Source organism: Dreissena polymorpha, unplaced genomic scaffold, assembly GCF_020536995.1.
Source record: "Dreissena polymorpha isolate Duluth1 unplaced genomic scaffold, UMN_Dpol_1.0 chrUn002, whole genome shotgun sequence".
Taxonomy (NCBI): domain Eukaryota; kingdom Metazoa; phylum Mollusca; class Bivalvia; order Myida; family Dreissenidae; genus Dreissena; species Dreissena polymorpha.
This window is the reverse complement of record NW_026273316.1, coordinates 634275-648165: the sequence shown is the minus strand read 5'-3', so window position 1 is coordinate 648165 and position 13891 is coordinate 634275. Positions and strand designations below refer to the sequence as shown.

Sequence of the window (13891 nt, the reverse complement as noted above, 5' to 3'; positions counted from 1 at the left end):
TAATGGGGCAGTGCATAGTTGAGATTGACAGTATTGTCATAAGAGAGGTTCAGTATCAATTTTAAGAAAATCGGTGTAAAAAAGAAGAAGTTATAGTAAAAGGCAATTTAGGGTGGGTGTGGTCTATGTTGGCGGAGCGCCACAGGGTTGGTAATGGGGCCATGCATAGTTGAGATTGACCGTATTGTCATAAGAGAGGTTCAGTATCAATTTGAAGTGAATCGGTGTAGAAATGAAGAAGTTAATGTAAAATAACCTAACAAAAATGAATGAAAATCTCTGACCCGGCCCCACCCCAACCCCCATAACTTTTGACCCAGGGGTCAGATCAAAATTCCGAATAGTGCAGGGTCGCACATATGCTCATAACTACCATGTGTGTAAGTCTCAAGGTTCTAGTGCTTATAGTGTAGGAGAAGATAGTGGCCAGGACGGACGGACAGACAGACGGCAGGGATTTTCAAAAAGCGTGTGGATAACTAGGAAAAATGCAACTGCCATGAATCAGAAAGCATATGCCAGTAGTTAAATAAGAATATCAACTAACAGCATGCATGTACTGGCCGATATTCTCTTCCATATATGTACATCATTATATTAACTGTCAGTTTTAAATACTGTTTGAGGAAAATGATCAGATATATTATACTAAAATTGGTTTATGTAAGAACCTACTTTATTGTCATTATAATTCTATGTTCATAACATGGCATTTATTAGAGCAATTAAAAATGTGGTGTGTTAAACACTTTGGGATAAAGTTTTTATCTACACAGCTTGTTTGTGCAGTTTAAAGTAATCAATACACTCAGTACCCAATAGTACGGTGACAGTATACATAGTTACACTGTTTGCTCCTATCATACAAGCGCCATTTGACAGTAAACTTGGTTGCTGTTAAGTTCAGTTCAAAATTTCATATTACTTGCCTGTGTTAAATAATAATTGTGTGTGTTTTCTGGGATATTTATTGTAAACATATACTTGGACATAAATATTTCAATTGATTTTAGATTGTATAATCTTGTTTGTTGATAGTGAATTATCAAAATGGCGACATCTGCATTTTCTAGAAATTTTGATTTGGTTAAATATTATTGTTGTACAATCTGCAAGAAAGAACGGTCTGTAGAAATAGATGCAGATTTTTACTGTAAAACATGTCTTAAATACTTCTGCAGAAGATGTATAAACTCCCACAGACAGCATGGTTGGTTGTTTTTCAAAAAATCTCCTTATGGAAAGGATAAAATAATGAAGTGGCCACTTTCTAAGAAGATGGAGACTTCTCTTTTAACATGCGTCATACACAAGAGTGAACAAATAACAAAGTACTGCGAGGACCACAGTCAGCTGTGCTGCTCTAAATGTGTTGAACTTAATCACAGGTAGCTTATTATTACTTATTTTATATTAGTATACATTATTGCATTGTATTACCTGTATGCAACAGGGGCATCGGAAGCACATTAACATTGGGGCGGCGGATGGGGTGGGTATGGGAGAGGGTATCCCCCTCCTGTTGGTGGGGGTCCGGCGTAACCCGGATTTTTTTTCAAATTTTAGCATCAAATGGCGCATTTTGGTGCGTTGCTATGCCTGATACCTGACCTTATACACGTCTATTGCAGGCAAGTGATCACTATATGTCGCAGTTTGTACTTTGTAGCAGGCGACACAACAATAGGGATCATGTGGGTTGAAAGAACGTTCTTCAGGATTTTTTTGTGCCGCAATTGCATTTTAGAAATAAGAAATTTGTTGGTTGCAGGTTTGGAGTACACATATTGAAATGACACAAAAAGTGGTAAAAAACATTAAATAAGTTTTAAAAATTATAGAATTACTTCGAGTTATTACAATTCATTCAGGTATCTTGAGGTATCTTTAATTCTGTGATAATTAAGGACTATTGGATGCAGGGTTTTCATTAGGATTCTTTGTAGCAGGCTTTAGAGTCATTTGAGGAGGCCAACCTGGGGGGTTCCGGGGGCATGCTTCCCCTGAATTTTTTTAAAATAAAGGTGCCAAATCGTGGCTTCTGAGCGATTTTGGGCACATATTTTACATTACTTTCCTCAGTTAAAATAGAGGATATTAATGTGAATTGTTAAGTCCTCAGGTTGCATCAACTCTCAGGGGTGTCAATTGTCCCAAATTTGAAATCCTGAAAATAAAATCTGGGTGCCGATAGGGCCCACGGTGGGTTCAGGGCACACCCTGGACAGGGGGCCAGAGGCCCCCGGAAGCACCTGCAATTTAGCTTATTTGAAACAAAGAAATCGCTTCTCCTGAGCTTTAAGACACCTGTATTTTTAAGAGATTCAAAACAGAAAAAAATACTTTGGCTAGCAAATATCACAATCTATCGCTTCTCCTGAGCTTTAAGACACCTGTATTTTTAAGAGATTCAAAACAGAAAAAAATACTTTGGCTAGCAAATATCACAATCTATTTCTTTAAATTTTCATGTAGATGCATGGGTCTGAGGTGGAATGTCCCCGTCGGGGACGAAGGGCCCGGGCCCTAGCTTAATGTATAATTTTTGTGCAGTACATAACATGTATTCTTTACAGTAATAATGAAAATCTAAATTAAACAAACACTGGAAATTTTAACATTTTAATAAGTTGTAACTTCCAATAATGACAATGACATTTCAAAATATATAACTAAACCAATTTAAATGACTAGTCCACAAGTAGTTATTGCAAATAAGACTCACCCTCCTGAAAAATGTGGTAACAAATAAATCCACTTACCGCTCAGAGGATCAAAACTCCGCGGAGAAACCAAACATCAACTAAATCTGTCGAAAATCGAATAAAAAACGAAATGAAACTGTAGCAGGAAAGTGCATTTATACGGAGATTCCGGTAAATGATATAACGTTAACCAAACTGGAACAAGATAACTTCAACAGCGAACTATCGTTCTTACTCGAAACACAAACGAAAAAGTCGTTTATTTTTCTCTTTTTTTTGACATATTCAATTGTTGACTTTGTCACAGTTTGTGACCTTGAATCAAAGTCGTACAGTCTCGTTACCCGCTCCGTGATTGGACAATTATATCAATTCGACTAATGAGAAAGGAGTTAACATATATCGGTTAAGGTTGTTTACATTTGTACTTCCGTTTCAGACATTTAGTTTATTAACGAATACTAAATATCTCGCCATCGTCGTGAAAATTTGCCGATGTTTTTTTTTAAAATTTTCTTTCTGAATTTGAGCCGGCCTGAATAACATTTGAGGCTGTCAAATTGGCCGCCAGCCGCCTCCTTATGAAAACCCTGTGGATGTCGGCACATTTGTTTCATGTCATACTTTCCTTTTTATTAATAGAAAGAAGCAAAGGCTTAGATCATACGGACAATTAAAGATTCCCAGGTTTAATTACTTAATAATTAAGGGATTATCGTTATAAAAGAGACCGATTAATTACCCGCGGTAACAACATAATTGACACGTACATTTCCGAGGGCGGGTGATGACAATCAACAATACACGTGTTATAACTGCGAAAGCGTGATAACCTTGCTTCGTGGTAAAGATATTTTCAAATATATGTGTATTGAAATGATTTTTTTTAAAGGTCTTTGCCCAAATTTCATTTTTGCCAAAAATATTGGGGCGGCGGCCACCGCCCCTGCCGCCCAGCTCCGTTGCCTCTGTGCAATTACCATCATGCATGTTAATTTGTTTGGATTATTCTATTAAGTTATAGAAGGTTTTCAAAATCATTTCTTGTGTGCAATTTTTTCTTGTGCTTTAATTTGTTTATTTGTGTTTGTTTGAAATAACATTTCAAAGTTCAAGCATATGGCAACATTTTAGCAACAAATGTAGTATATAGTATAGCAATACCTTAAGGCTTTAATCAACCTGCCTGATTTAAATGTCTCATGTATATGTTCCTTTACTCTATTTATGGAGGATAGTTCACACTTGACGTTTGCTTGTTTGAGCCTGCATTTTTAACCTTCTCATCGTGACCTTTTCTCAGTTTTGTTTATGTTGGTTGTTAATTTATTGTCTGTCATCAACAATTTGCATATGAACATTATAGAGGCGCCACATGTCTTGCCCAATATCAATGGAACTTTGTATTAACAGTTCGTGTAGATTAAATATACACTCAATAGTGCCTTTTCAACGATTTTTAGTTGGTCGCGTTAGATTGGTCGAGTAAATTTACAGACCTTGTTTTGCTAAACAGTATATGCTTAGAAGCCTTAGCTATGCTAAGAACCGTAACTCACTATGCTAGGAACGATTACCGCTGCCTGTCTGCACTGCAGACGATGAATACTAAGGAGCGGCTGCTCTACTAATCAGTGAGTGTATTTACCAGATTGTAAGACGACATTGGCCTGTCTAGTGTTTATCATTTAAATCTGTACATATTGGCTGCTTTCAGGGAAAACAGGGTTTAATGCATGTCAAATAAGATTAGCATGTACACACTGATTAGCCTGTGCTAACACTGATTAGCCTGTGTTAACACTGATTAGCCTGTGTTAACACTGATTAGCCTGTGTTAACACTGATTAGCCTGTGTACACTGATTAGCCTGTGCACACTGATAAGCCTGTGCACACTGATTAGCCTGTGTACACTGATTAGCCTGTGCACACTGATTAGCCTATATACACTGATTAGCCTGTGCACACTGATTAGCCTATGTACACTGATTAGCCTGTTTACACTGATTAGCCTGTGTACACTGATTAGCCTGTGTACACTGATTAGCCTGTGTACACTGATTAGCCTGTGTACACTGATTAGCCTGTGCACACTGATTAGCCTATATACACTGATTAGCCTGTGCACACTGATTAGCCTATGTACACTGATTAGCCTGTGTACACTGATAAGCCTGTGTACACTGATTAGCCTGTGTACACTGATTAGCCTGTGCACACTGATTAGCCTATGTACACTGATTAGCCTGTGCACACTGATTAGCCTATGTACACTGATTAGCCTGTTTACACTGATAAGCCTGTGTACACTGATTAGCCTGTGCACACTGATTAGCCTAAGCTAATCAAGGAGGACAACAGCAAACAACTTCAGCGTTTTGATTATAATTTTGTGGCCGGTTTGTTGACATTTGTAGTTTAAATCTGAGTTTTCATGTAATTTTCAGACCGGGAAATATATGTCTTTGACCCAATATCCTGTGACCTTAAAATACTTTTGGGAATGTCTGGTTTGTCCGATCTTCATTAAACTTTTTCAGAGTTTTTATGTCCCCCACTATAGTAGTGGGGGACATATTGTTTTTGCCCTGTCTGTTGGTCTGTTGGTCCGTTGGTCTGTTGGTCTGTCTGTTTGCGCCAACTTTAACATTTTGCAATAACTTTTGCTATATTGAAGATAGCAACTTCATATTTGGCATGCATGTGTATCTCATGAAGCTGCACATTTTGAGTGGTGAAAGGTCAAGGTCATCCTTCAAGGTCAGAGGTCAAATATATGTGGCCAAAATCGCTCATTTTATAAATACTTTTGCAATATTGAAGATAGCAACTTGATATTTGGCATGCATGTGTATCTCATGGAGCTGCACATTTTGAGTGGTGAAAGGTCAAGGTCATCCTTCAAGGTCAGAGGTCAAATATATGTGGCCCAAATTGCTTATTTTATAAATACTTTTGCAATATTGAAGATAGCATCTTGATATTTGGCATGCATGTGCATCTCATGGAGCTGCACATTTTGAGTGGTGAAAGGTCAAGGTCAAGTCATCCTTCAAGGTCAGAGGTCAAATATATGTGGCCCAAATCGCTTATTTTATGAATACTTTTGCAATATTGAAGATAGCAACTTGATATTTGGCATGCATGTGTATCACATGGAGCTGCACATTTTGAGTTGTGAAATGTCAAGGTCATCCTTCACAAGGTCAAGGTCATCCTACAAGGTCAAACATCATATAGGGGGACATTGTGTTTCACAAACACATCTTGTTTTCAACGAGTTTCGTTTGATTTATTTGAAAAAAAAGCGGAAAAGAAATAAGGCAAAAACGGTGTGAATAGGTTTTATGTAACTCTGACATTCGGTATCCATAAGTTAGATTAATTAATTGTATACCATTTTAATCGCGGAAATGCGGTCTTGACAAGAGCAACAGGAAGCTTCAATGTGTAGAATTACCAAGATCACCCTTATGGAGCATTTATTTATTAAAAAAAACTGGAAATGTTATGTTAGAAATAACTACGCATTATTAAGTATGAATTATATCACGTGTGCTTGTAGAATAATATAGAAGATTGGTACCAACTTTGCGTAACTTAACAAAATCCCTGTTATTAATCGAGTTTTGTGTGTGTCAGAAACAAGTGAAAACGATTATATGTTTCTATTTTAATAGAATCGAATCAATAAATGCCACATAATAAGATTTATTATTACTGATATAACCAATAAATGCCGATCTTGGGAGAAGTCGGTACCTGCGCCAGCGTCTGATACAGGTAGCTTTACTGAATTCCCCTTCATACAGCGCTACTTTATATATGACAATGACCAAACTTATTGTGCTGTCTTGCACTTTCAATTAAAGTGATTGATAAATGTCCCATAAGCAATGTTTAATATTATTAATATCACTTTTATACGTAATAATATGTGGGATTTTGGTACACTCGGTGTCAGAAAGCGTGTAAAACTTCACCGAAATCCCAGTTTAAAGCGCTATTTTGTTTCAAATACACAAGTGGAAATGTTTCGTAAATAACATGGGTAAATGCCGTTGAAGGAGTGTTAATTTATTGCTAATACCAATATCACACGTAATAAGAGGTTCGATTTCGGTTTGTGCGCAAGCGTTTGAGAGCGTTATTCATGTACCGAAAAACCCGTTATAATTAGCTGATGTTCTCTTTATATATTTTTTTTGCATTCGCAGAATAACTAAATGACACAAACCCTTATACAAGTGTCATATGGTGTCAAAAAGTCCATTAAAATAATCCGGAATATTGCGTTAATCTACATGCAGTATATAGGCAATGAAGCCACTTTGGTGTTAGCTTGTCTAGGTTTGCTACCAACTGAGCCACGTGATTAAGTGGGCGGAGCAATCATAGATAAGGCGTCATGTCAATTGGGAATAAGACATCAAACTGGGAATGGGCATTATTTTTATGATTTTCTCAAACAAAACTTTTCATTTCATGATCTGAATTTATGTTTGTACTATTTTATCTATACTTCAAGCTTAATAAGCAATTTTCTATGACTTTCATTAACAGTGAATTTTTTAAAAAATTTTAACAAAAATAATTTTAACTGAATTTTTTAAACTGTGTTCATGTGTCGCATGGACACAATCTCATTTTATTAGGATTTTTAAAAAATCAATAAAAATCCAGTTTTGTAGTAAAATCAATTTGAATGATGTTATTATATATGCACATTTATATTTTAATTATATTTTGTAAAACTCAATAAATACAACTTGTAAAGCTGCGTATTATGCACTGTTAAAAAGCACAATTTATTCCCGAATTGATGTCTGATTCCAACTTCACATTATACTGTGTTTAAGTCACTATGTAAAACTGCATGATTACAAATCGATGTCTTATTCCAACTTCACATAATACTGTGTTTAAATCACAATGTAAAACTGGATTATTACAAATCTTATAACAACTCTAGAGGCCAAATTGATTCTATAATGCTCATGAAAGCATTTGTTTCAATGATATCTCGGCTGATTTGAAAACTTTTGAAGTAATAACATATGTCCAAATGATTTCAAGGTTGAGTTCAAAGCTAGATCACTAGGTCATATTTGAAGAAAATATTATGCACACACAGTAGAAGTATAATATGTTTCCTAAATATTCTAGAAACTTGCTGGACATTTATTTGCGTTATTTCTCCACAAAATAAGATATGATTTAATAAACATGTCTTCAATGCGGCGGGTAGTTTTGCTTATAATGCTACAGTAAAATTACATGTATCTTTTTTCACTCGAGAAGTCACATGTGTAACCCGCTTCTAATGAAACTTGCTCAAAACATTGATAAAGTGTGCTGTCATAATATCTGTTCTGCATAAACATTAAACAATTTTTTAAATGACCACCAGATGTTGGGGCTGTTTTAATCACCAGACCAGGAAGTGCTATAATTGTAATCACCCTTTTCGGTGTAGTTCGGTGTGTGGCTGTAGTGTTATAGTGTCCGTTTTGTACCGTCTTTGTTACCACTTTAGATTCACATTTTAATATATTATCAATGGAACTTTAAACTTTGTTAGAATGTTTATCTAGACAGTATTAAGGCCAAATATGAATCTGATTCATGTGCGCGGCCGGCGCATACAAAACTTCATTATTGAATACGCCTGAAATTGGTGCCAAGATTTCACGTTGCATGCAGCACAACCGTGTATATGAATTCATTACACATCATATGTTTGGCCTATAACAAAGGCTTATTAAATAAAGTAATTCCAATGTTTTTCACACTGTCATAAACCGTATAAAAACAGATGTGTATGCACTGTTTGAAATTCTTAAAAAATGATTTAAAAGTTATTGGTAAAAAGCATCACTTACCGGTGTGTTTACATCCATTGACATGAATTAGTGAAAAAAGCATCACTTACCGGTGTGTTTACATCCATTGACAAGAATTAGTGAAAAAAGCATCACTTACCGGTGTGTTAACATCCATTGACACGAATTAGTGAAAAAAGCATCACTTACCTGTGTGTTTACATCCATTGACATGAATTAGTGAAAAAAGCATCACTTACCGGTGTGTTTACATCCATTGAGATGAATTAGTGAACCCTTTAAAGTCATGTGATCCTGCATCCTGAATATATGTCAAGGCCGAGTTCAAATTTTGTGTCATTTGTGTGTTGAAAGTAGTTTACCAGATGAACAATAAGAAAATCCTTTGTGCAACTACAGAGACCATATTTCATGACTCATTCTGGAAACAACTCAGAATGTGTATCCGTATCTTGACAATATCTAGGCCAAGTCTGAAAGTGAATTCTTAAAACTCTTGTGGGGTCAAACAATAGACCACCAGTTGAAGCCTTCCACAATTAATGTCCAGGAACTCAGATTAGCCCTGAAAGGGACTGTCAACCACGACAACGAAGATATAAAAAGTTATAAAATACCGTATGTTTTACCATTATAAGTTTATATTGATTAAAATAGCACGACTGGTATATTACATTACTTGAAAAAAAATTGTTAAGTTTTCATATTTTCAGTATATTCGGTAATAAATTTTACTGGGTATGTCTACCAGGTAACTACCAGGCAAAAATATAAATAAGGCCAGTAGATTGAACATCATCGTCACGTGGTAAACACAGGAATGCAAATTGTGCATGCGTACTGAATTGTATACATTTTATATATAAAATGATCAATATACTTGCGTTATTTATAGTGTGTATATCGTTATGTCACATATTTTCGCGATGTACTTTTGATTTCACATTGCGAAATTGTATTACCTTATATACTGACAATATGAACTTTTTTCAAATTATGTAATATACCAGTCGTGATTTTTTAATCAATATAAACTAATAATTGTAAAAAAATGCGGTATTTTACAACTTTTCTTTTCTTCATCGTTGTGGTTGACAGTCCCTTTAAGGGCCATGATGGCCTTCTTTATTCATATTTTTTGTTTAATTTTAATATGACATGATGCCTACATTCTTTATACTCAGAAGAAAGTCAAGGGTGGGCTACTATGCAACCAATTATGATGGTAGCTAAACATTTTGAAACAATTATATTCAAAGAAATGGTTTCATAAATGATAACATGTTTAAATGCAAGATCAATTCGCCATGTTGGTGCAAAAATTGCTTTGTGCCTTCTCATTTCAATGTCATATGATACCTTTTTGCACTAAGTGATAAAATTATACAGTTGAAAAATCACTTGAAATTCGTCCATTGCTTTACATTAGACGGTAACAAGAATTTATCTCTTGATTAAAAATTAAGGAGTTTCAATATTTGTCAATATACTTGTGATTTGTGTCGAAATGGTTGAGTGTATGTGTGTATGTGCTAGTCCATTGTTAATTTTTACAATATTTAACAATAAGTATGAATTACCACATCATTCTTCATCTATTTATTAATGAAGCTAATGCCAATTTATGCAAGAAAGCAATTAGTAAAGAGGAATTAAGTTCTCATAATTTATAACCTTAAACAAGAGAAAAATATTATAGTAAAAAAGACATATTAACGGCTTATGCAAAAACATATTTTATTATATACTTAGATTGCCATTTCATAAGAATTATTTCAATTTGAAACACTGAAAACACTGAATGTCTTAATATAAACACACTTTGTCCTGTGGCACTTTAATCAGTATAATAATGATGAGTTAAATATACATAACTTTATGTTATACACATGCATTCTAGTAATGACATTATTAAAGAGTTGTAATATCAGTATAATGAATAAATGCACAATTTGTTGTTCAATGCGGTTTGCATTATTTCCCAAACACACAGTAGATAGATACATTTGTATGCCCCCCTTCGAAGAAGAGGGGGTATATTGCTTTGCACATGTCTGTCGGTCGGTCGGTCGGTCTGTCGGTCGGTCCGTCCACCAGGTGGTTTCCGGATGATAACTCAAGAACGCTTGGGCCTAGGATCATAAAACTTCATAGGTACATTGATCATGACTCGCAGATGACCCCTATTGATTTTGAGGTCACTAGGTCAAGGTCACGGTGGCTCAAAATAGTAAAATGGTTTCGGGATGATAACTCAAGAACGCATATGCCTAGGATCATGAAACTTCATAGGTAGATAGATCATGACTCGCAAATGACCCCTATTGATTTTGAGGTCAGTAGGTCAAAGTTCAAGGTCACGGTGACCCGAAATAGTAAAATATTTTCCGGATGATAACTGAAGAACGCATACGCCTAGGATTATGAAACTTCATAGGTAGCTAGATCATGACTCGCAGATGACCCCTGTTGATTTTCAGGTCACTAGGTCAAAGGTCAAGGTCACGGTGACCCGAAATAGTAAAATGGTTTGCGGATGATAACTCAAGAACTCATATGCCTAGGATCACGAAACTTCATTGGTAGATTGAACATGACTTGCAGATGACCCCTATTGATTTTGAGGTCACTAGGTCAAAGGTCAAGGTCACGGTGACCCGAAATAGTTAAATGGTTTCCGGATGATAATTCAAGAACGCTTACGCCTAGGATCATGAAACTTCATAGGTACATTGATCATGACTCACAGATGACCCATATTGATTTTCAGGTCACTATGTCAAAGGTTAAGGTCATGGTGACCCGAAACAGTAAAATTGTTTCCGGATGATAACTTAAGAACGCTTTTGCCTAGGATCATGACACTTCATAGGTACATTGATCATGACTCGCAGATGACTCCTATTGATTTTCAGGTCACTAGGTCAAAGGTCAAGGTCACAGTGACAAGAAACGTATTCACACAATGGCTGCCACTACAACGGACAGCCCATATGGGGGGCATGCATGTTTTACAAACAGCCCTTGTTATTTATATATTTTTATACGCCCGTATAAAATACGGGACGTATTATGTGAAACCCCTTGGCGGCGGGCGGCGGGCGGCGGGCGGAAGGCATCACTTTGTCCGGACTCTAATTCAAATTGTATTCATCCGATCTTCACCAAACTTGGTCAGCAGTTGCATCTAGTTGATATCTAGGCCAAGTTCGAATATGGGTCATGCCAGGTCAAAAACTAGGTCATAGGGTCAATAAGTGCATTTTCAAAGGGGCCACTTTGTCCGGACTCTATTTCAAATTGTATTCATCCGATCTTCACCAAACTTGGTCAGCAGTTGCATCTAGTTGATATCTAGGCCAAGTTCGAATATGGGTCATGCCGGGTCAAAAACTAGGTCATAGGGTCAATAAGTGCATTTTCAAAGGGGCCACTTTGTCCGGACTCTATTTCAAATTGTATTCATCCGATCTTCACCAAACTTGGTCAGCAGTTGCATCTAGTTGATATATAGGCCAAGTTCGAATATGGGTCATGCCGGGTCAAAAACTAGGTCATAGGGTCAATTAGTGCATTTTCAACGGCGCCACTTTGTCCGGACTCTAATTCAAATTGTATTCATCCGATCTTCACCAAATTTGGTCAGAAGTTGTGTCTAGATGATATGTAGGTCAAGTTCAAATATGGGTCATGCCGGGTCAAAAACTAGGTCACGAGGTTACTTAGTGCATTTCAAGCATTTAGCATGGTGTCCGCTCTCTAATTGAAGTAGTTTTCATCTGATCTTCACCTAATTTGGTCAGAAGTTGTGTCTAGATGATATGTAGGTCAAGTTCGAACATGGGTCATGCCGGGTCAAAAACGAGGTCACATAGTGCATTTCAAGCATTAAGCATGTTGTCCGCTCTTTAATTGAAGTAGTTTTCATCTGATCTTCACCAAATTTAGTCAGATGTTACATCTAAGTGATATCTAGGTCAAGTTCAAATATGGGTCATGCCGGGTCAATAACTAGGTCTTGAGGACACTTTCAAGCATTGAGCATGGTGTCCAAAACCTTCGAACGGGCGTACCTTGTGACAGTTTGGCACTCTTGTTATTTTCATAATAATCAATATAGTATTGCTTCTAGAAAAGTCACATGTGAATTGATGTATCATACATTGTTATTGTATGTGCCTAAATATTTTTTTGTTAAAATGCCCCTTTAAATTTGTATTATAATTAATATTGTTTCGGGGTAAACAGTTGGTTATTGGTCATTTGATTTCTATTCAATCACTTACTGTCTCCTGTGTGGTTGTTTTTCAGACTATGCTTACAAGTAACTCCATTACCTCAGGCTGCCAGAGGGAAGTCAACCAACTTTAAGAACCTGTCTGTCAGAACGGAACATACTCTTTTACTTATGAAACAATGTCAGGCGTATCAGGAGGACAAAATGATGTCTCTTAAGGTTTCATACAAAGAACATGAGAGGCTTATTGTGGATGGTTTGCGTGTGAATATAGTATCGTATTTACGCGAATGTGAAACCAGCACAGTTAATACAACACATGAACATATGCAATACCCTATAAGTGAAATGCGTGAGGAAATCAAATATTTATTAGCAGATTTTGAGAAAAGCACTATTAAGGAGAAGAAAGAAGAGCTAAACCTGAAACAAGCTCCTATCAAGGTTGTGAGAAACAGCTGCATCAGGCCTCACTATGAATTGTTCCATCTCCATGTAGCCATACCGAAAGTACTGGGTAAACCTGAACTCTTTTTTATTGCCAGTAAAAAATGTCTGGAAAATATACAACAGTCTGATATATTTATAAAAGAGAACTTACCAAACCATGTTTTCACTGTGAATGGGAAGTCTGTGCACAATGTGAAAATGCCAAGTGATTCAAAAACATGCTGGATCACAGCAGTATGTGCTCTCCCAAATGGACAGGTACTGGTTGCAGACAAAGCTAATTTCAAAGTCAATCTTCTGAACCAGCAGTACCAGGTGGTGAGCCACTTGGATTTCAGGGGTGAACTCATACAGGACATGTGTCTTATCACACCCACTGAGGTTGCAGTGGCTGTGTATGATGAGGTCCAGTTTATCACAGTAAGCCAGAGCCAACTCGCCAAAGGCAGGAAGCTTAACTTACAACATAAAAGTTGTGGTATTGCCCACCACCAGGGTGACCTATATACCTGCTCTGGTAATGCTCTGTACAAGTACAAATCGAGTGGCAAACTGGTCTGCAGACTCTATCAAGATACATCAGCTTATACAACAGGTAAGAATCATGGTGGATTCATCCTAATAACATGTGTGATATGTACAGAGATTTTCTAG

General features: G+C 36.5%; 1 protein-coding gene across 1 annotated transcript; it reads left to right on the top strand.

The window, feature by feature from the left end:
* The first annotated feature begins 622 nt into the window (after positions 1–622).
* On the top strand, positions 623–13891 carry LOC127863220 (uncharacterized). The gene is made up of 2 exons (XM_052402602.1): positions 623–1388; positions 12862–13891. The coding sequence occupies exons 1-2, from the start codon at positions 1051–1053 to the stop codon at positions 13889–13891; spliced, it is 1368 nt and encodes a 455-aa protein (XP_052258562.1). The 5' UTR covers positions 623–1050.

Bases quoted from the DNA above. Each gene is read 5' to 3' on its own strand.
- LOC127863220 (XM_052402602.1), top strand. From the start codon at position 1,051: ATGGCGACATCTGCATTTTCTAGAAATTTTGATTTGGTTAAATATTAT. The intron at 1,389-12,861 runs GTAGCTTATTAT...GTTGTTTTTCAG, and splicing joins TGTGTTGAACTTAATCACAG to ACTATGCTTACAAGTAACTC.